Below are 22,188 nucleotides of genomic sequence, written 5' to 3'. Positions count from 1 at the left end.
GTCTGGATTAGCCAAGTGATTGAGTCAACTGCCTGTTCCTAGTCTGGATTAGCCAGGTGATTGAGTCAACTGCCTGTTCCTAGTCTGGATTAGCCAAGTGATTGAGTCAACTGCCTGTTCCTAGTCTGGATTAGCCAGGTGATTGAGTCAACTGCCTGTTCCTAGTCTGGATTAGCCAGGTGATTGAGTCAACTGCCTGTTCCTAGTCTGGATTAGCCAGGTGATTGAGTCAACTGCCTGTTCCTAGTCTGGATTAGCCAGGTGATTGAGTCAACTGCCTTTTACTAGTCTGGATTAACCAAATGATTGAGTCAACTGCCTTTTACTAGTCTGGATTAACCAAATGATTGAGTCAACTGCCCTTTTACTAATCAGAATGAATGTAGTAAACTGCCTTTAAATAGCCTGAATGAATAAAGTAATTTAGTAAACTGCCCTCTTCCTAGTCTGAGTGAATGAAATAACTTCCTGAACTGCCCTTTTATCAGGTCTGAGTTAATGAAATCATTTAGTAATCTGCCTTTTAATAGCCTGAACAAATAAAGCCATTTAGTACATGGCCCTCTTCTAGTCTGGAGGAACAAAATCATTCAGTAATCTCACTTTTGATAGCCTGAATGGAGGAAACCATTTGGTGAACTGCCACTGACTAGTCTGGATTAATGCAATAGTTGAGTAAACTGCCCTTTTATTAGTCTGGATGAATGAAAGAGTTTAGTAATCTGCCTTTTAATAGTCTGAATGAATGAAATCATTTAGTAATCTGCCTTTTAATAGACTGACTGATTAAAGTAATTCAGCAAACTGCTTTTATCCTGGTCTGACTTAATAAAAGACATTCAGTGATCTGCCTTCTAATAGTCTGAATGCATAAAGTGATTTAGTCAACTGCCATTTAGTCTGAATTAATCAAATTATTAAGTCATCTGCTTCTTGCTAGTCTGAATGACTAAAACAATTCAGTAATCTGCTTCTTCCTAGTCTGGATGACTAAAACAATTCAGTAAACTGCCTTTGAATAGTCTGAATGGCTAAAATCATTCACTAAACTACCTTTGAATGACTAAAATGATTCAGTAAACTGCCTCTGAATAGTCTGAATGGCTAAAATCGTTCAGTAAACTACCTCTGAATGGCTAAACTCATTCAGTAAACTCACCTTTTAATAGTCTGAATGGCTAAACTCATTCAGTAAACTCTCTCCTCACTAGTCTGAACTAAACACAAACATTTTATCCTGTTCAAAGCCAGCTGAAACTCAAGGAGTGTGTTGACATAACATCAGTGCAAAAAAACCCACCACCCACCCCCAAACCCCACAACAACATCACCCCAAAAGTCAAACTTCACAGCAGGGTGTGTGCTTGCTTAGTGTTCCACAAGCTGCAGCTCAGATCAGCATTCACAAACCACTTCAAGGCAGAACAAGCCACGATTAGCACAGGTTTTGTTTGAGCCCAGGCTGCTCTGCACAGAGCCCACAACGACAGATCAGAGATGAAAAGGTGAAAGGAAAGAAAGGCAACCACAAAACAAACCCCCCCCCAAGCCACAACCCTGCACTTTGCTGCTACTTCATAAATAGGGAGAGTAACACCAGGGGCTTAGAACCAGGGGCAAAACTGCAGCTCAAAAACTGCCACAAACACAGAAGATATTAATAAAAAAAAAAAAGGAGAACAATAATTCCTTAAACTTAACCCAAGAGGAAAAACCAAACCAAACCAAAAAAAAAAATAGGATAAAATTAACATTAAAAAAAACCCCAAACAACCCCAAATAAATGACAGGATAGCAAATGAAACAGCCAAGTGTTAAAAAAAACCACCCCAAAAAAGCTCACTAACATGACAGTTGGGCTACAACCCACTTACAACAGCTTAGTGTTTTGCTCCCCCAAAGCCTGAACTGTTTGGTAATGACAGCATAGGATCTAGCAGAACCATCTGCTCCCCTCCCCCTCTGGGCTTTTTTGTGTGTCTGTGTGTTTTTTTTTGGAGAGTATGGTTTAGGGCTGGTCCTCCTGATGTAGGGATTGTTTCTTTTGAAGCTTTAAGTATCTGAAAAAATAAGGGGAAAGCTCTATTAAAGGACCAACCAAAACACAGCTTCCTCTAAAAAAAAAAAACCAACAAACCTCCTCCCCTCCCACCTCCCATCCCCCCCCCCCAAAAAAAAAGCCACCTAAAAATACCCTAAATGTTTAAAAATGAAACAAAAGACTGCAACTTTGGAGCAGAACAGTTATTTTCTAGCAGCTACCAGAATAACTCCACACCAAGTTGCTGGCTGGGGGTGGGAAATGCCAACTTTGAAGTCTTTATCTAAGCACTAATTGCTTTAATCTTTTTTGTTCAGCATATGGCACTTCCTTTACCTTGTCATGATCTTGAAGGTCTCTTCCAACCTGGTTTATTCTATTCCACTCCACTCTACTCCACTCCACTCTACTCCATTCCATTCCATTCCATTCCACTCCACTCCACTCCACTCCATTCCATTCTACTCTACTCCACTCCATTCCACTCTACTCCACTCCATTCCATTCTACTCTACTCTAGTCCATTCCACTCTACTCCACTCCATTCCATTCCATTCTACTCCACTCCATTCCACTCTACTCCACTCCACTCCATTCCACTCCACTCTACTCCATTCCACTCTACTCTACTCCATTCCACTCTACTCTACTCCATTCCACTCTACTCTACTCCACTCCACTCCACTCCATTCCACTCCACTCCACTCCATTCCACTCCACTCCACTCCATTCCACTCCACTCTACTCTACTCCATTCCACTCTACTCTACTCCATTCCATACTACTCCACTCCACTCCACTCCACTCCACTCCATTCTACAGGACATTTAGGCCATGGCACAAATACACTAAACCAATTTATTTCTTAAAACTAATGAAAATTAAATTAAAACAAATACAGTTGAGAGTGGAGATGAGGAAGGAATTCTTCCCAGCGAGGCTGGGGAGACACTGGCACAGCTTGCCCAGGGAGGCTGTGGATAGCCCTTCCCTGGAGGTGTTGAAGGCCAGGCTGGATGAGGCCTTGAGCAAGCTGGGCTGGTGGGAGGTGTCCCTGCCCATGGCAGGCTGGGTTAGAACTAGATGATATTCAAGGTCCTTTCCAACCCAACCCATTCCATGAATCCATGATTTTCACTGTTTTTTTTCATAGGTCAAGGACACTACAACTTGGACAAAAGGAGGCAGGAAATGAGGAAGGGACAAAGTTGTGAAGTGAATACTTCCCTACACATAAAGGGTTTCAGCAGCTGGCAACGTAAGTGCTGGGCTACAAAGATGTCAAAGGCATGAGATGAAAAGGGAGGGGAGAAAAACCCTTCAGTATTTTATACCTGAACACAGACAACAAGGCCCAGCAGCCAAATGCAGGGAGGCAGGGAATCCTCAAACCTGCACTAGGGCTCCCTTAAAGCGTGTCTCCAACAAGCATCATCCCATCACCGCTACAGCACGAAAGAGGATTCACCACAAATCCCAAATCAGAGCAGTTCCAAGCTGGCCTAGCACACAGAAATACAGGCTGCAGCTGAGATACACCAGGAAAGGAGCACTGGCCCTGGGCAGCCTGCTCTAGCTGGAGGTGTCCCTGCTGACTGCAGGGGGGTTGGACAAGATGGCCTTTGAGGTTCCCTTCCAACCTGTGAAGCTGTCACCCAATACAAACAGGTTCCATGAATTGATACTGCAGAAGAATGAGGACTTCATGAGGACACATCTGAGTATCTAAGAGTAGAGAACACTGCCTCAAGTTATCACCCAGACCCATCTCTCACACATGTCCAGACTGCACATTTAGAAAGCATATAGCTGTTCTTCACTCAGAAGAGTTCTTGGCTGCCTCTACTACAAGGAACTTTCACATTGTCACTGCTGAAACACCAGGAGATAACCAATTCTGCATACCTAGTGGAATGGCATCACATGGACAGAGGAAAAAACACACCACCACCCTCCCCCTACTCAATCCTCCATCACAAATAACTCATAAAAGTCCCTGGTAAATCCAAACTTCATCATCTCAGAGGCAAATGTGAGAGGAAAACAATTTTGATGGGATAGTAGGAAGAAATTCTTTCCAGTGAGGGTGGTGAGAGACTGGGACAGGTTGCCCAGGGAGGCTGTGGATGTGTTCATGGACAGCCTGGATGAGGCTTTCAGCAACCAAGTCTAGTTGAGAGGTGTCTCTGCCCATAGCAGGGAGGTTGGAGTAGATGATCTCTAAGGTCCCTTCCAACCTAAACCATTCTAGGATTCATCTCCTGCAAGGAAAGCCAAATCCCCACAGAACTACACCACCTAAGAGCTTCTCCATCCTGCAAAGATGAACTAACCCAGAGGTCCCCAGGCTAATCAGCACAGAAGCCTAACTGCCAGGGCTCTGGGACTGCAGCTGCTGCCATGTGCTGCCCAGAGATACAGCACACTCAGCACAACCACTTCCTTAGGAAGGACAAACCAGCAACTTGCAATCATTAACTCCACAAAGCAGATGAGAATGTAACAGTGTGCAGCCTGCAAACCTGGAAGCTATTTAGCCACTCTGCAAATCCTCCTGGGAAGCTCTACTTTGGCTGTCAGGTGACAGGTGGAAGAGCTCTGAAAATCAGCTGTGGCAAGAGAAACCTGATGGCATGGCAAACCAGTCCTGTCTGCACCTCAGTGCCCACAGAGCGTGCCACAGGCAGCCTCTGATAGATCAGACTGGTGCCCAGAGCAGTGCCTGGATCACACCCAGCATGGGGGTACCCTGCAAAGCAAGTCCCCACACGTTTTGAGACCCCAAGTGTTTCCATTTCCCTTTACAGCAAAAGCCCCCAGGCCTGGCTGAAATTACTGCAGGTTAAGTGGCAAATTAAAACTACTCTCAGTTTTATTTGGAATGCTTCTATCTCTCTCCTTGAGACCCTGATTCCCCCTCCTCTCCCCTGACTCCCTGACTGCCCCTCCTCTCCCCTGACTCCCTGACTCCCCCTCCTCTCCCCTGACACCCTGATTCCCCCTCCTCTCCCCTGACTCCCTGACTGCCCCTCCTCTCCCCTGACTCCCTGACTCCCCCTCCTCTCCCCTGACACCCTGATTCCCCCTCCTCTCCCCTGACTCCCTGACTGCCCCTCCTCTCCCCTGACTCCCTGACTGCCCCTCCTCTCCCCTGACTCCCTGACTGCCCCTCCTCTCCCCTGACCCTGACTCCCCCTCCTCTCCCCTGACTCCCTGATTCCCTCTCCTCTCCCCTGACACCCTGATTCCCCCTCCTCTCCCCTGACACCCTGACTCCCCCTCCTCTCCCCTGACACCCTGACTCCCCCTCCTCTCCCCTGACACCCTGATTCCCCCTCCTCTCCCCTGACTCCCTGATTCCCCCTCCTCTCCCCTGACACCCTGATTCCCCCTCCTCTCCCCTGACCCTGCCTCTCTATAACCCAGTAATTATCACAAGTATTAATCCAGTATAAGAGAAAAAAGTGAAACTTGTAACTGTTACAAGCATTGATCCCCTGTAACATAAAATGTACTGCCTCAAACCCAAGAAGCAGCTTTAAAAGGCAGCAGAGAGCTCCCTTCACTCCTCTCCACAATGCCATTTGTTTCCAAGCTTCCCAGCTAGCCAAAGATTCATTTAGTGGGGAAAGAGGGGGGAAAAAAACAACCCCAAGCCAAGCTGAACTTACCCACTGCATCATCATTCAAATAATCCTCAGCTTGAGCAGGAGTTTCTGTAAGCCAGAAGTGTACAAACAACAATTAAAACTGAGCAGTTCTCTAAGGAATCAGAAAAAGTTGTGGTGGGGTTTTTTCCCCCCACAGAAGCATGGATTGGCAGGACTGGAAACAGCAAAGAAATCCTCAGCTTCACACCCCCTGACCTGGCCACTTTGATCAGCATCAGTTTTCCTCAGCTGGGAGAACTCCCAGAGGGGTAAATGCAAAAGGCAAAGTCTAAACATTAGCTCAGGTAGCCTCCATAAAATTCTTACTCAACTGCAAGTTCCATACAGACTGACTTCATGGAACGGTTTGGGTTGGAAGGGACCTTAAAGGCCATCCAGTTCCAATCCCCCTGCCATGGGCAGGGACACCTCCCACTAGCCTAGGATGCTCAAGGCCTCATCCAGCCTGGATCTTTAACACCCCCAGGGAGGAGGCAGCCACAACCTTCTTGGGCAACCTGCTCCAGAGTCTCACCAGCCTCCAACTGAAGAACTTCTTCCTCAGCTCCAGTCTAACCCTGCTCTCCTTCAGCTTCAAACCATTCCCCCTTGTCCTGTCTCTAGACACCCTCAGGAAAAGTCCTTCTCAGCCTTTCTCTAGGATCCCTTCAGGCACTGGAAGGCAGCTCTGAAGTCCCCTCAGAGTCTTCTCCTCTCCAGGCTGAACACCCCCAGCTCCCTCAGCCTGTGCTCACAGCAGAGGTGCTGCAGCCCTTGGATCATCCTTTTGGCCTCCTCCTCTGGACTCCAAGAGTTCAAGCAAGAGGTAATTTACAAACCTGATTCCTCTGGTTCTGTGGCCACATCATCTTCTGTCTGCTTGCTTTCTACTGTGGCAAAGAAAAGAAGTGGGGAAAGTCACACATGGTACAGTCACCGTTATTGAGTTTCCTTCCCCACCAGCCACCCACTAAGTATCAAACAAGAAGGAAGGCTTCAGCTGCAGAGCAAGCAACTGGGTTAACCTCAGTGCAGACAAAAGCTGAGCTCCTACTTATTAATGACTTCCATTGTTAGGACATCCTCCCCAGAGTGAGTTTATTTGCAACTGTTGTGTCAAACAGAATGGTCTGGGTTGGGAGGGACCTCCAAAAGTCCTCCAAGTCCAATGCCCTCTGCATTAAGCAGGGACATCCTCAACTAGATCAGGTTGCCCAGAGCCTTCTCAAGCCTCACTCTGAGTATCTCCAGGGAGGAAGCCTCAATTACCTCTCTGGGCAACCTGTAGCAGTGTCCCAGCACCCTCATGGTAAAGAGCTTTTGGTATCCCATTTAATTAGATTTGAACACAGTTTTCAAATGGAAAAATCTAATGAAATCCAACATCAAATCCTGCACACTGTGCTCAGCCTTCAACTGCTTAGGGGCCACAACAGATGAGCTGAGGGCTGGGACACCTCTGCCGTGAGGCCAGGCTGAGAGAGCTGGAGTTGTTCAGCCTGGAGAAGAGAAGGCTTCAGGGAGACCTTCTGGTGGCCTGTCAGTGTTTAAGAGGGCCTCTAAGAAAGACGGGAACAGACTTTCCAGCAAGGCCTGCTGTGGCAGGACAAGGAGAGATGGGTTGAAACTGAAAGGGGAAGATTTAGATTGGACATAAGGAAGAAATGAGGGAACAGGTTGCCCAGACAAGTTTTAGATGCCCCATCACTGGCAGTGTACAAAGTCAGGGTGGATGAGGCTTTGAGCAACCTTGAAAGTGTCCCTTCCCATGGGCAGGGAGTTGGATCAGATGATCCTTAAAATGCCCCTTCCAACCCAACCCATTCCAGGATTCTGCACAGAACCTTTCCCTGCTTTGGTTGCTTTGAGGTTTTTGTTCATTTTTTTCTATTGTATTAACAAATAAGAAAGGAAGGGGGAAAAAAGCTTTCCTTCACAGCCTATAAATCTCCTACCTGGTGGCTCTTTATCAACATCAAACTCTTCAATGACTTCATCTGCAAGAGAAAGTGAAAGCACAGAGTCAGCTTTCTTTCCTTTGCCACCAGACTTCCAGATGCCTTCATTTCATCAAACACTTTGTGATCACAGCTTCAAAATATTCACCTGGCTCTGTGGCTTCATTCACCTCCTCTGGAATGTCCTCAGCAGCTAAGGAAATGTTCAGTGTAGAGCAATGATGAAGAAAACATTCGATGGAGAGAAGTCATGAACCATACAATCACTCAGGTTGGAAAAGACCTTTAAGACCATGGAGCCCAACCATAACCCAACTACCATGACCACTAAACCATGTCCTGAAGCACCACATCTACAGCTTCTCAAACTCTTTCAGTGATGCTCACTCCACCACCTGCCTGGGCAGCCTGTTCCAACCCCTCAGCACTCCCTCAGTGAAGAAGTTTTTCCTCACGCCCAACCTAAACCTTCCCTGGCACAACTTCAACCCTTTGCCTCTCATCTTGTGGCTGGGTATTTGAGAGAAGAGACCAACCCCAGCCTCACTCCAATTTCCTTTCAGGGAGCTATAGAGAGCAATAAGATCTCCCCTCAGCCTTCCCTTCTCCAGACTAAACAGCTCCCAGCTCCCTCAGCCACTCCTCATATGATGCCCTCAAACCCATAACCAGCATCATTGCTCTTCTCTGGACATGCTCTAGCCCCTAGATGCCTTTCCTGTGCTGTGGAGCCCAGAACTGAAGGCAGTGCTCAAGCAGTGGCCTCAGCAGGGCAGAGTACAGCAGCACAGTCATTGCCCTGCTCCTGCTGGACTCATTGCTTTTGATCCAGGCCAGGATGCTGTTGGCCTTCTTGGCCACCTGGGCACACAGCCAGCCAACCACCAGCACCCCCAGATCCTTTTTTCCACCAGGCTGCTTTCCAGACAGCCTGCCCCAGGCCTGTAGCACTGCTTCAATCCATCCCCTCTCACCCAAGTTCATGTAGGTCTTTGTATTATAAACTAAAATAGAGCTGTAATAATTTCCTAAGGAAGTGATGCTGAACTCTCAGCTCCAATGCCTTGAGTTTTAGGGTGGCATTTTTTGTCTTGGTTTGGGGTCAAAATTCAATGAAGCTTCAACAGAAGAAACTAAGGCTTTGGGCTGTACCTGGGTCCGGTTCCAGTGCATCTTCTAGAGACAGCTCAGAGTCACCTTAAATAAAAATATTGGGTATTTTATAGTCTAATCAAGTTTTCAACAGCTAAGTAGAACAACAGAGGTTAAAAAGATCACAGGTTTAGGTCCAGAATAACAGAACTAAACATAGGGATTTAATGCTATCTGGCACTGAGTCACACAGCAGAATAACTTCATAGAATCATAGAATGGGTTGGGCTGGAAGGGACCTTAGAGATCATCCAGTTCCAACCCCCCAGCAGTCTGACAAAAATCCACCAAAATTATACCTGGAGTCTCATACAGTTCAGCCTCCACTGCTCCAAGATCAACTGCTTCAAGATCATCTACCCCAAGCTCAGCATCTGAGAAAGAAAGAAACAAAGAAAGAAGTGTTGAGAAATGTTAACATTCTGGAAGAAGAGTCAAATTTCTAAGCAGAAATTTTCAGTCAGTGTCTCCTGATGACAGGCAGATGGTGACAGAGAGTGAAAGAAGAACACTTATCTGGTTTTCACACACAGTGTTGAGGGTTGCTCTACACACAAACTCCAGACACATTTGCTCAGCAGAAATGGCAATTCTCAGTCATGTTTTTTGCTGAGGCACATTTCCATCTGTCTGCTCTTCTCTTTGGTAACACTGAATTAATAGATTTAGTCACTCAGATACCTTTCTGAACTGAGTCTGGTGCTTCATATGCTTCTGGCACTTCACTCTCTAACCCCTGCAGCAAGTCATCTATGGCAGGAGCTTCAAAAGTTTCTCCATGTATTTCTTCCTCTGCTTGCCACTGGTCATTCATGCTTTCACCAACATCTTCATGCCTCTCTCCTAAGCAGGGACACAGACTGTTAGAGAACACAAACTCTCTGGGACATTCTCCCACCAGCAAGCACTCAGTTTTCAGCACAGCCTTCATGTTTCTCAACTAAGCTGCAAAAGGGATGAGTTGGGTGAACAGGAACAGGAGGGGACTGGGAACAGGAGGGGACTGGGAACAGACCAGGCTGGAAGAGACCTTCAAGATCATCACATCTAACCCATCATCCAACACCATCTAATCAACCAAACCATGGCACCAAGCACCCCATCAAGTCTCCTCCTAAACACCAGCAGTGGAAATCCAAAGTATCTGCACTGGCTTGCCCACAGCAGAAGCCACCTCTGCTTATCCATTCCTGCACTCTATGCCCAGGGCAGTGGTGGAGTCCCCATCCCTGCAGGGGCTTCAAAGCTGGGGAGGTGTGGTGCTGAGGGCCATGGTTTAGTGGTGACCTGGCAGTGCTGGGTTAAGGGTTGGACTTGGGGATCTTAAGGGTCTCTTCCAACCAAAATGATTCTGTAACTCGATGATTTTGAGGAAGTTTCTGTCAGCTGACTGATTTGAGCTCCTGTCCCCACTCTGGGTGAGTGGCCACAGTGTCAGGATTTGGCGATTGAGCTTTCTGAAGTCTCTTGAGAATGAGACATGAGCTGATCAGAAGGTTTTGTGCAGGCAGAAGTGCACACCAAAGCCAGGCTCTGAGCTTCACCTAGCCTGTGGCAGCATTTATGAACTCTTCAGTGATTTCTAAGCATTAATGCATTACCAGGCTGGGAGTGGAGATCTTCATGAACAAGAGACTGAATTTCCTCCTCCAGCTGCACATCAGCATTCTCGTGCTCTGCAAGGATTACAAATTGCAGTGAAGGTAAATGCAAAAGGCAAAGTCCAAACATTAGCTCAAGGCTTGGAGCTTTCAGTAGCCTCCATAAAGTTCTTATTCTATTCACAAAGTTCCACAGAGATTGAATTCATAGAATGGGTTGGGTTGGAAGGGATCTTGAAGATCATCCAGCTCCAACCCCCTGCCATGGGCAGGGACACCTCCCACCAGCCCAGCTTGCTCAAGGCCTCATCCAGCCTGGCCTTGAACACCTCCAGGGAGGGGACACCCACAACCTCCCTGGGCAACCTGTTCCTGACTTGGTGCAGCTCTGGAACTCATGCAATTACAAAACCAGTTTGGTTTTGATTGCTGTCCAAGTGCTGCATCAGTCAGATTCATTATCAACAGCCATCCCTGTTAAATAAACTGCAGTGGATAAGCAATCCCCAAACACACAGCTTCATTCTTCTACCCCCAGAGTGCATTCACATGCTAAGGAAACAGAATTCCTGCTCAACACAAGCATCACATCTCTTGCTTCACCAGTGCTTTACAAAAGCCTTACCTGATTCCACATAGGGCTTCTCATCAGGCTGGATGCTCTCCTCAGGTTCAGGTGATGCTGGCTGTGCTGGGACAGATCTTTCTTTAAGGCCTGCATTTTTCAGTTACAAAGTTAACTTCATGCTCTTTGGGATCCCATTCAATCATAAACTAAGAGAGCTGTTTCCATTAAGCTAACTGAGGTTAAGCTCTCCTAAATGTATTCAAACAATGAATCATAATTACAGGGCTGGCCTGAGAGACACAGAGACTGCAGTGTGTTCAGCTAAGAAACAAGTGTGTTTTGAAGACAGACATAGAAAGAGGAGGGGGAGAAAGGGACAGCAAACGAAGCACTTGCCTTTATTTCAAAGGAACTGAACAAATGGCCAGGGCTATTCTCAGCATTTATTCAGTATCCAGGAGGAAAACAGGCAGGAGGTTTTCTTTCCTCACTGCTTTCTCTTTGAGCAAAATGTGCTTCACATGATCAATTTGGAAGGTGTTTTTTTAATGAAGAACTAATTGGAACTTCATACAATGTGGTGCAGAATGAGAAGAGGGATTTCAGTTCCCTAACTCTCAGATGGTATGAGAGATCTGTAGTGTCTTCCAAGATGAGCACAGTCTCTCTCCAGTTTCTTCTGGCCACTAAATGACTACAGCAAAAGTATGACTGATGGAATCTCACCACTAAGATTCATAGAATGGGTTGGGTTGGAAGGGACCTTAAAGATCATCCAGTTCCAACCTCCTCTGCCATGGGAAGGGACACCTTCCACTAGACCAGGCTGGTTCAAGGCCTCATCCAGTCTATCTTAAACACTTTTGGGGAGGGAGCATCCATAGAATCAATAAGGTTGGAAGAGACCTCAAGGATCATCAAGTCCAACCTGTCACCCAAGACCTCATGACTACTAAACCATGGCACCAAGTGCCACATAAAATCCCCTCTTGAACACCTCCAGGGATGGTGACTCCACCACCTCCCTCTTCCAGTGTCTCCCCACCCTCACTGTCAGGAATTTCTTCCTAATCTCCAATCTAAATCTCCCCTCCTCAAGCCTCAAACCACTGCCTCTCATTCAGAGTCATCCTAGATCAAAATACAATGAAAAGCAAGCAACTAAAAAAAAAAAAGTTATGATCAACACCACGGCAAGAGAGAAAGGGAAGTCACAGCCTGGAAAGATCGTGACACATCCAACAACAGCACACCCTCAGGAAAGAAGGTCTTGGTCTTAGCCTAATCCTCCTCTCAAGTATCATTTAGGATGAATTCAAGTAAGACTTAATCAAGAGAGGTTCAGACTGGGAAAAATCCCAAACCACTTAGACATCCACACCCCTACATCCCACCATGAGGACAGTCAGATCAGAGGGATGGGGGCACAAAAAAGACCCCAAGCAAACCAAACCCAAACTATCCAAGAAACCCCAAACAAACCAAAGCTAACAAAAAAAAAACCCCAAGCATACCCAACCCAACCTAACAAAAAACTCCCAAGCAAACCCAACCTAGCCAAAACCCCCAAGCAAATCCAACCCAACCTAGCCAAAACCCCCAAGCAAACCCAACCTAGCCAAAACCCCCAAGCACACCCAACCCAACCTAGCCAAAACCCCCAAGCACACCCAACCCAACCTAGCCAAAACCCCCCAAGCACACCCAACCCAACCTAGCCAAAACCCCCAAGCACACCCAACCCAACCTAGCCAAAACCCCCAAGCACACCCAACCCAACCTAGCCAAAACCCCCAAGCACACCCAACCCAACCTAGCCAAAACCCCCAAGCACACCCAACCCAACCTAGCCAAAACCCCCCAAGCACACCCAACCCAACCTAGCCAAAACCCCCCAAGCACACCCAACCCAACCTAGCCAAAACCCCCCAAGCACACCCAACCCAACCTAGCCAAAACCCCCCAAGCACACCCAACCCAACCTAGCCAAAACCCCCCAAGCAAACCCAACCCAACCTAGCCAAAACCCCCAAGCACACCCAACCCAACCTAGCCAAAACCCCCAAGCAAACCCAACCTAGCCAAAACCCCCAAGCAAATCCAACCCAACCTAGCCAAAACCCCCAAGCAAACCCAACCCAACCTAGCCAAAACCCCCCAAGCACACCCAACCCAACCTAGCCAAAAAGCCCCAAGCACACCCAACCCAAACTACCCAAAAGCCTCCAATCAAAACAAACCCAACCTACCAAAAAAGCAAACAAAAGAACACAAAAACCCCAAACCAAACCCCAACCAAACAATAAAAACCCAAACCAAACCAAATAAAACCCCCACACAAACAAACAAACCAAACCCCCAAAGTATTTTAGAACCAGAGAAACTTTGGGTCATAGATACAGAATACAAAATTAACCAGGTTGGAAAAGACCTTGGAGATCATTGAGTGCACCCTGTCCCTCAATACCATCTGATCAACTCAACCATGGCACCAAGTGCCTCATCCAGGCTCTTCTGAAACACCTCCAGTGATGGTGAATAGATTAATCAGAAACAGAACTCACTGCAAGTTTGACTCCCAGCCACCTCCAAGGGGTGAACACAAGAAGTGATCTGCACTGCACCGCTGTGCAACCCTTCCTGAGAAGTGTGATGGGAGAGGTCCTCTGTCAAGGATGTGTCTTAGCACAAAACAGAGATAAATCAACACATCCATCAGCACCAAAACCTACCAGAGAGAGCTCATTATGCAAGCTCATTTAATAGACCTCCATCCTGTCAGGTGTTTTGCTAAGCAGGATTGTGTTTAGAACAGCTCGGTGGATCACCTCTGCTCCTTGTCACAGCCAGAGGCTTAAGCTGCTGGACCACTGTCTGTGGCTTTCAGTTGTGAAACACAGTTCACATTTCCTTGAGAACAAAATCAAATCAGATGGCACCTTCCTCTGTTAGCACATCCTACAGCTGAAGGGATCAAAGCATCTTGCACAGACATAGATGTGCTGTACTTAAAGAGATAAGCACGATGCCAACTGTTCCAGGCAACACTTGAGCAAAACCACCACCAGAACCAACCTCCAGGCTTTTAACCTTACACCAGCACCCCCAGGGCTTCGTGCCCCTCCTCAGCTCTGCTTTCTTGAAGGCAGGACAAGAAGAAATCTTCCACTTGCATTACAAATTTGGTTCTGAATCTTGTGCAATTTTATTTGTGCAATGAGTATTTCAATAGAAGCAAAACCATTTGTCTAGCAAGATCAGCAAGCACTCAGCCCCCACATGAACTGGCAAGCAAGCAGAGATGCAGTAACAGCCCCAAAAGATCTCTGCAGAAACGTTTTGGTGACTTGGTTTTTTGTGCTAGAAGAGCCTGCTGGAGCAAAATAAATAAACACCAGTCCTCAGTGCTCCAAGTGTGGAAGCTATGAGAGCAAGCTAACACAGGAGCTTGCTTACAGAAGTACCATGGGCTTGAGAAGTGTTGTTGGAAGAAAATGAGAGCTGCAAATTAAATGCACAGGCTGTTCTCTAAGCAAGGTCAAGCAGAATACAGCAGCAGAAGCATAATCACTTCTTAAAATGGGATGGAAACTCCAACCATGGTGAAACAGGCAGCTTAGCTTCCAGCAGTATTCAGCTCAACTTCCAGCAGTATTCAGCTCAACTTCCAGCAGTATTCATCCCTAATTTCCAGTAGTATTCATTGTCAGAAGCTGCTCAGGAAAATTAGCACACAGTTAACTGAGAAGTGACAATGAATCAAGTCTTCAGACCTTAGAAAAAGGAAATAATTAAAGGAAGGAAGGGAGGAAGGGAAAAAAAAGCAGAATGTATTGTCACAGGATGAAGAAATACAAGTGGTGTGACATTTTGATTGAGTATTGATGGAATGATTTGGGTTGGAAGGGACCTTAAAGCTCATCCAGTTCCAACCCCTTGCCATGGGCAGGGACACCTCCCACCAGCCCAGCTTGCTCAAGGCCTCATCCAGCCTGGCTTTGAACATCTCCAGGGAGGAGGCAGCCACAACCTCCCTGGGCAACCTGTTCCAGCATCTCCCCAGCCACGCTGGAAAGAATTCCTTCTTAATCTCCAGTCTACATCTCCCCTCCACAAGCTTCAACCCGTTTACAGCAGCCTCATTAATAAATGCAACACTCCAGTTGACTTGAGTTAGTGCAAAATGATTTTCTCACATCTAATCAGGAGAGGGGGGGAAAAAAACCCCAAAGTTTAGCAGGGAATAATCTACATTTCCCTGCCAAATTCCTATGACAATACATTCCACTAATGCCCACAGATTGCATCAGGTTGAAGGGGACCCTCATAGGTCATCTTGTCCAACCCCCTGCAGTCAACAGGGACACCTCCAACTAGAGCAGGCTGCCCAGGGCCACATCAAGTTTGCTTCTCTTGGGTGGTTGTGTGAAGCAGAAATATTTCCTTGTGAGTTTGCACCCTGTGTGCCCAGCTAATGCTCTTAACACTGCTTTGAAGTTAGCATTTGATACACAACACCACACTTTCAGCCCAGCATCGAGAAAACAGCATTTGAGTACAAGGAGGGGAGGGGAACAAAGGGGAAAAAAAACCCCAAACCACCAGATTCGGAGTCTGCTTGGAGTCCCTGGCAGCAGTTTGACCTGGTTTCAGTACACATTGGTAGCCAGGGGCTTGAGCTTAGGTACACATCCCAGTCCTGCAGCAGACACTTGGGCTCTGTGTTTACAGCAGCACACACTTACACCAGCCCTCAGGAAACGACTCTGCAGAACCTTTGCTCACACTCATTGCCAGAGAACATTAGCTTCTTATTGCCATAGTTACCACACTCAGACCAACACGCTGAAGCTCTCTTTTCTTGAGGGCTGTTCCTCCTTTAGCAGAAGCAGAGCTCTGGTTATTCCTTCTCTTTCTTGTCTTCCTTGGATGGGTTTTTAACTACCTTTTTTGTCTCTCTGTCCTTCCCCGCCTGAAGGGCACCATCCTTGTCACTGGCTGCTTTTTTGGCAGTCTCCTTGGATTTGGCATTTTTCTCTAGGCCTTTTTCCTTCCCTCTGTCTCTTTTAGCCTTGTCAGAGTCTTTCTTTCCTTTATCCACATCAGCAGCTTTCTTGTCCTTTCGATCAGCGGCATCCTTGGCTCTCCTGGCTTTCTTTTTTTCCACCTCATCTTTGACTTCCTCCTTCTTGGATTCCTGCTTCTCCCTCAATTTCTTGAGTGGTTCTTTAACAGCTTCTTTGACTTTTTTTTTTTTGTTTGTTTAAGTTTTATTTTTCCATATTTCCATTCAAAAAAGAGGAAATGTTCAATAAGAGAACCATTCTCAGACCACAAGCCATCTTATGAGCAGCTATCTAACAGTGCTGATCAAAAGTCTCAATGTTAGCTGCCAGCTTAAACTTTGATCATTAATGATTTGAGCTTTAAGCAATTCAAACCAATTAGTTTGGGCTTTTAACAATCTCTCACACCATGCAGCCACCCAATGGCCTCAGCTTACTGCAACTGCAGCCCAATGAAGCATTAATTTAAGGAGAAACCATCCCAAAGAAGCATTCATTTAGGGAGAAACCATCTCCAGGAAGCATTAATTTAGGGAGAAACCATCCCAAAGAAGCTTAATTTAGGGAGAAACCATGCCCCTACTAGCTCATTGTCAACAAACCTCTGCAGTTTGGTCTATGAGCATAAAAATCAAGAGTAAAATCTGGGCTCTCTGATAGTGGAATGACAAATGGAGGCTCTAGAAACATCAAGAGCATCACCAAAAGAAATGTTTTCCAGCATTTTCTTAGCTTTCAAAAGCTATGAAGTATGAAGACAGCTGAAATGTACCCCACAACTCACTGATATTGCTACCAAGGCTTAAAAATGTATCTGAGGTAGGGCTTTTTTCCCAACAGTAATTACCCAGGGATTAAGAACAAACAGCAATGCCCTGGTGAGTTAAGTCTACTCCAAGAAAAGCTCCCTGGGTTTGACCATATTCAGTGAAACCAAGGTTAAAAACTCCCTGGGCAACCTGTGCCAGTGTCTCCCACCCTCACTGGAAAGAATTTCTTCCTAATCTCCAGTCTAAATCTGCCCTCCTCCAGCTTCAATCCACTCCCTCTCAGCCCATCACTACAAGCCCTTGTAAACAGTCCCTCCCCAGTTCTCCTGTAGCACCCTTCAGGTACTGGAAGGCTGCTCTAAGGTCTCCCTGGAGCCTTCTCCAGGCTGAACAGACCAAACAACCCAAACAAAAGAATGATTCTATGCTTCTAACTGAGCACATCTGAAAAGTGAAGCACCTGAAAGCCCATTTTGTGCTTTGGTGTTTTGTTGGAGGGTGATTTGCCTTCTTAGTCTGTGTTGAACTGAACACACTTAGAGGATCTTGTCCTGCTCCAACAGGAATGTAAAGATCAATAAATATGTGGCATACATCAGCTTCAAGCTGTCCTCTTGCTTTTGGGAAGCTTCTAGTATCAGTCCTGCAAATAACTCTATAGGGGAAGTTGTTGGATTGTACTTCAGAAAGAGATGAAGCTGTTTTAGTCCAGACTTAAGCAGAAATTAAGGTGCTCAAGTCCAATTATAACTTAGTAGTGGCATCATGAGAGGTAACTCCAGGAGGATTTCACACAGGGCAAGAATCTGCACACACACACACACACACACACAGAACCTTTATTAAACATGCAAAATATGAAGTTATCACAAACTGCTCATGACCCAAACTGCTGTAAAAAAAAACAAACCCAAGGTACAAACAGACCAAATCTCTGGTTAGGAGAGCACTCACATTGCCATTAAATTACAACTGGTAGTGAAAAGAAAAAGAAAGAAATCTCACTGAGAAATGGAGAGGGAAATGGTTTGCTGCACCATCAGCCAGTATTAGTAAACAGGATTATGTCCTGCACTCTGTGCTTGCCAGGCACATGCATTGCAGACAGCATCATCTGCAGGAAGTTCCACAAGAGGAATGAAAACCACATCCAAAAACAAAGAATACCTTTGGCTTTAGCTTTTTTCTTGGCTACCCCTCCTGGCTCCTCACCTGATTTGTTGCAAAATGGAAATAGGTTATGGACATATCTGTGGTGTTCAGTAAACATAATATCAGAGTTCTCCAGTCTGCCAGGCTTATGGCAAAAGCTCTCTTTAGGTGGCACACTGCAGTGCTATGGAGAGACACCAAACCTTAGCTGAAGAAGAACAAAGCCTCCTCTGTAAGCAAACCACCACAGGACTGGGAAGAAAGATGAGTTAAGACAAGAAAAGCACCACATTACCAGGTGCTTAACTTAGAGCTAGCTCAGTTCTCTCCAGCCAAGGTGATGCCCTGTGACTATGACCAGTATCCCACTTTACTCCTTGGGGACTGTGCCAATTCCCTCTCCAAGCCACTAACTTCCATTTCTATATCATTTCAGATTTCCAAAGCATATTAACCCAAATGATCTTCAAACATGCATGGATCATATCCATCAATTCCTTACAATTCATTCCAACCTGTGTGTCTTTGTAGAATGGGAAAGATGTGTCTGGGCAGAGGTTGCTCTGATTCCCTCATTCCACTTCTTTCCAGTTCAATACTTACTGCTTTGCTTCAAACCAGTTCAGACTGCTAAGGGTTTGATTAGAAAAATCAACTTCCATCTCCAAAGCCAGGGGCTTTCCCCACCAAAACTACCAGATTGTGAGGTCATTCACCAGCCTCATTTTTACCTAGGTTTCATAAAGCTTTTAGACAGGTTTTTATACCGAGATATTTTACACCTAGCTCCATAAGAGGCATGAAGGCAAAAAGCCTTCCCCAAACCCACAAATTACAATTCATCTCACCTCTCTAACAGCATAAAAAAGAAGCTGGATTAGCACCACCTTATTGCTGTGGATTAAAGACTTAAATCACATGAACACAACACCTTGAACCACCCAGGAGCATGTACACTGATACCCAAAACCCAGCTGCACAGTCATGGCAAATACCATTATTTCTTTTCAACCATAAAGAATCTTATTAAGCTAGAAAAGCTGTTCCCATGTCTCCACATTATATATATACATGGGTATATATATATATAGAGAGAGAGAGAGAGAGAGAGACAGAGAGAGAGAGAGAGACAGAGAGAGAGAGAGAGACAGAGAGAGAGAGAGAGAGAGAGATAAAATATACACCCAAAACCCAGCTGCACAGTTATGGCAAATATCATTAGTTCTTTTAAACCATAAGTAAACTTATTAAGCTAGAAAAGCTACTCCCATGTCTTCACATTATATATATATATAGAGAGAGAGAGACAGAGAGAGAGAGAAAGAGATAGATAGATAGATATAGATAGAGATATAAAATATACACCCAAAACCCCAGCTGGACAGTTATGGCAAATATCATTAGTTCTTTTAAACCATAAATAATCTTATTAGGCTAGAAAAGTTATTCCCATGTCTCCACATTATATACACATATATATATATAGAGAGAGAGAGAGAAAGAGAGAAAGGGAGAGATATAGATATATACATAGATAGATATAGATATGAAATATACAGCCAAACCCCAGCTGGACAGTAATGGCAAATATCATTAGTTCTTTTAAACCATAAGTAAACTTATTAAGCTAGAAAAGCTACTCCCATGTCTCCACATTATATATATATATATAGAAAGAGAGAGAGAGAGAGAGAGAGAGAGAGAGAGAGAGAGAGAGAGAGATAAAATACACACCCAAAACCCCAGCTGGACAGTTATGGCAAATATCATTAGTTCTTTTAAACCATAAATAATCTTATTAGGCTAGAAAAGTTATTCCCATGTCTTCACATTATATATAGAGATAGATAGATAGATATAGATAGATATATACATAGATGGATATAGATATAAAATATACACCCAAACCCCAGCTGGACAGTTATGGCAAATATCATTATTGCTTTTAAACCATAAATAATCTTATTAAGATAGAAAAGTTATTCCCATGTCTCCACATTATATACACATATATATATATATAGAGAGAGAGAGAGAGAAAGAGAGAGCTATAGATATATACATAGATAGATAGAGATACAAAATATACAGCCAAACCCCAGCTGGACAGTTATGGCAAATATCATTAGTTCTTTTGAACCATAAATAATCTTAAGCTAGAAAAATTCTTCCCATGTCTCTACATCATATATATATATATAAACATAAAATATACAGACACACAGATACACATGCATATAGAAAATACATATCTGCTTTAAACAAAAAAAGGAACTAAACTAAACTAAACCCCTTCATGTCCAAGTGAGAACTTTCACATACTGCTCAGTGGCAGAACAAGGAAGCAACTCAACTGATTTTTCTGAAGCCCAGATGAATACAAAGCACTCCATTTCTGCAACAAAATCCTGCCATCTCCTTGATTTTTTTCCTTCAGGAACGACCTCCAGAAAAAAAGAAAGCCCCAAGTGAGAGCCCAGCTTTAGAGTTTCAGCATTGCAAGGAACACAGCTGAACACTCTTTGTATTCAGCAAGAGAAGCACAGCAAAACAAAAATAGAATCAATCCTAGAATGGCTCAGGTTGGAAGGGATCTGAGAGATCATCTACTCCAACCTCCCTGCCGTGGGGAGCCATAAAACCAATCAGAGCTTTCCTCTGCTAAAATATTAAGGACTTCCTCAAGGGAATCAATCTTCTCATTACTGCCATGGGCAGGGACACCTCGCAACTAGATTCAGCTGCTCAAGGTCTCGTCCACCTTCAAGGAGGGGGCATCCACGACCTCCCTGGGCAACCTGTTCCTGTGTCTCACCACCCTCACTCTAAAGAATTTCTTCCTTATCTCCAGTCTCAATCTGCCCTCCTCAAGCTTCAGCCCATCCCAGCCCTTTGTTCTATCACTCCCAGCCCTTGTCAAAAGTCCCTCCCCAGCTCTCCTGCAACCCCTTTCAGATACTGGAATTCTGCTCTAAGGTCTCCCTGGAGTCTTTTCTTCTCCATGCTGAACTGCCCCAACTCTCTCAGCCCGCCCCTGTAGGAAAGCTTCTCCAGCTCTCTGATCACCTTCCTGGCCTCCTCTGGTCATGAATGGATGTAACCATCACCCATTTCAGAACCCCTTTTAGACCCTGACACAAGCTGCAGGACACAATTACCAACTCCCTTTGCTGCATCAGTAACGGAGAGCAGACAGAATTCATCCACCTGAGCAATTCTTAGGACCAACTGCCATAAAAGAGTTCCACAGGAAGGAAAGATTCAACTTTACCAAGCCTGCTGGAATTCAGCAAGGAATAAAAGACATTAAAGAAAACAAAATAAATATATATATATAAAAATCTAATTTCCAATTAGCCTTTAATACATTCAGGATTACAACTGGAAATACATCAGCACAGCTTCCCACCTCCATCAAAGGCCCACCTCAACCACAAGCAATCATCCAACTCAGAACAGCCCTTGTGTTGTGATTGTCACATTAGATAAAGACATCACTAAATAAAGGCTGGACACTTAGCTTGCAAACAGAGCAAACCACACCATGACATCACAAGTCTTTCTGAATACAGCAGCTTTCAGCTAACAGAAGTAAATCTTTCTGCCCAAGTTGCGAGCACTTTGCCCAGGAAGCTCTTTGGATGTCGCCAGGTGGAAAGAATCTAATCTGAGAACTCAGGGACTGACAAAATAACTGATTTATTAAAAGTTGGCTTTCAGGAGAGAATTATCATTGTCTCTAGTGAGGATTAACAGAGAGAGAGAGAGAGATGTATTTACAGGAAGCAGTCATGCCAGGGTACTGTACAATCAAAGCTGGTACAGAACGCTCGAGTTCGTGTTGGCTAGGAGGACAAACGCCACCGCGTTAACAGCAGAGGTTATTACACTGAGCTTGGTTAAGTTCTGGGCACAAACTGAAGCACACACAGAAACCAACTACACAATGGCAGGTACAGGTTTTATTCTACATATTTACACAGCTGTGGGAGGATTTCTCATCCTGTCACACACACACACACACAAAAAAGGTCACTGGAAAGCTTGCAACTAGCGAGACTACATCGCATGGCTGGCTTGAGTTCAAGCTTTAGAGCGTCCGCCTGGGAGTCTCCCCTCAAGGCCATCAATTCCTGTCACATTAAGACTGATGGTTGCATGGGCATTTTCCTTTTCAAAGCCAATCAGATTAGTCTTTCAGTCACTGGTTCTGTAAATCCAAAATAACAC

The 22,188-nt window shown here is 45.2% G+C and overlaps 1 protein-coding gene and 1 long non-coding RNA gene across 2 annotated transcripts in view; both read right to left on the bottom strand.

Moving 5' to 3' along the window:
* The window catches only part of ASPH (aspartate beta-hydroxylase), a 71,348-nt gene that overhangs the window by 26,738 nt on the left and 22,422 nt on the right, over positions 1–22,188 (bottom strand). Inside the window, exons 4-5 of the mRNA XM_054179231.1 lie at positions 11,028–11,117; positions 10,403–10,477 (exon numbers count right to left, since the gene is read on the bottom strand). Of these exons, the coding sequence (XP_054035206.1) occupies positions 10,403–10,477; positions 11,028–11,117 (165 nt within the window). The remainder of the gene's footprint in view (positions 1–10,402; positions 10,478–11,027; positions 11,118–22,188) is intronic.
* LOC128899623 (uncharacterized) lies at positions 1,974–7,852 on the bottom strand. The gene is made up of 5 exons (XR_008463151.1): positions 7,798–7,852; positions 7,647–7,688; positions 6,531–6,581; positions 5,713–5,757; positions 1,974–2,060 (listed from the first exon to the last, which is right to left on the bottom strand). It is a non-coding gene; the product is annotated as an uncharacterized LOC128899623 (long non-coding RNA).

Source organism: Dryobates pubescens, chromosome 3, assembly GCF_014839835.1.
Source record: "Dryobates pubescens isolate bDryPub1 chromosome 3, bDryPub1.pri, whole genome shotgun sequence".
NCBI classification, from domain to species: domain Eukaryota; kingdom Metazoa; phylum Chordata; class Aves; order Piciformes; family Picidae; genus Dryobates; species Dryobates pubescens.
Note: the sequence above shows the minus strand (reverse complement) of the source record. Positions and strands in the feature narration are given on the sequence as shown.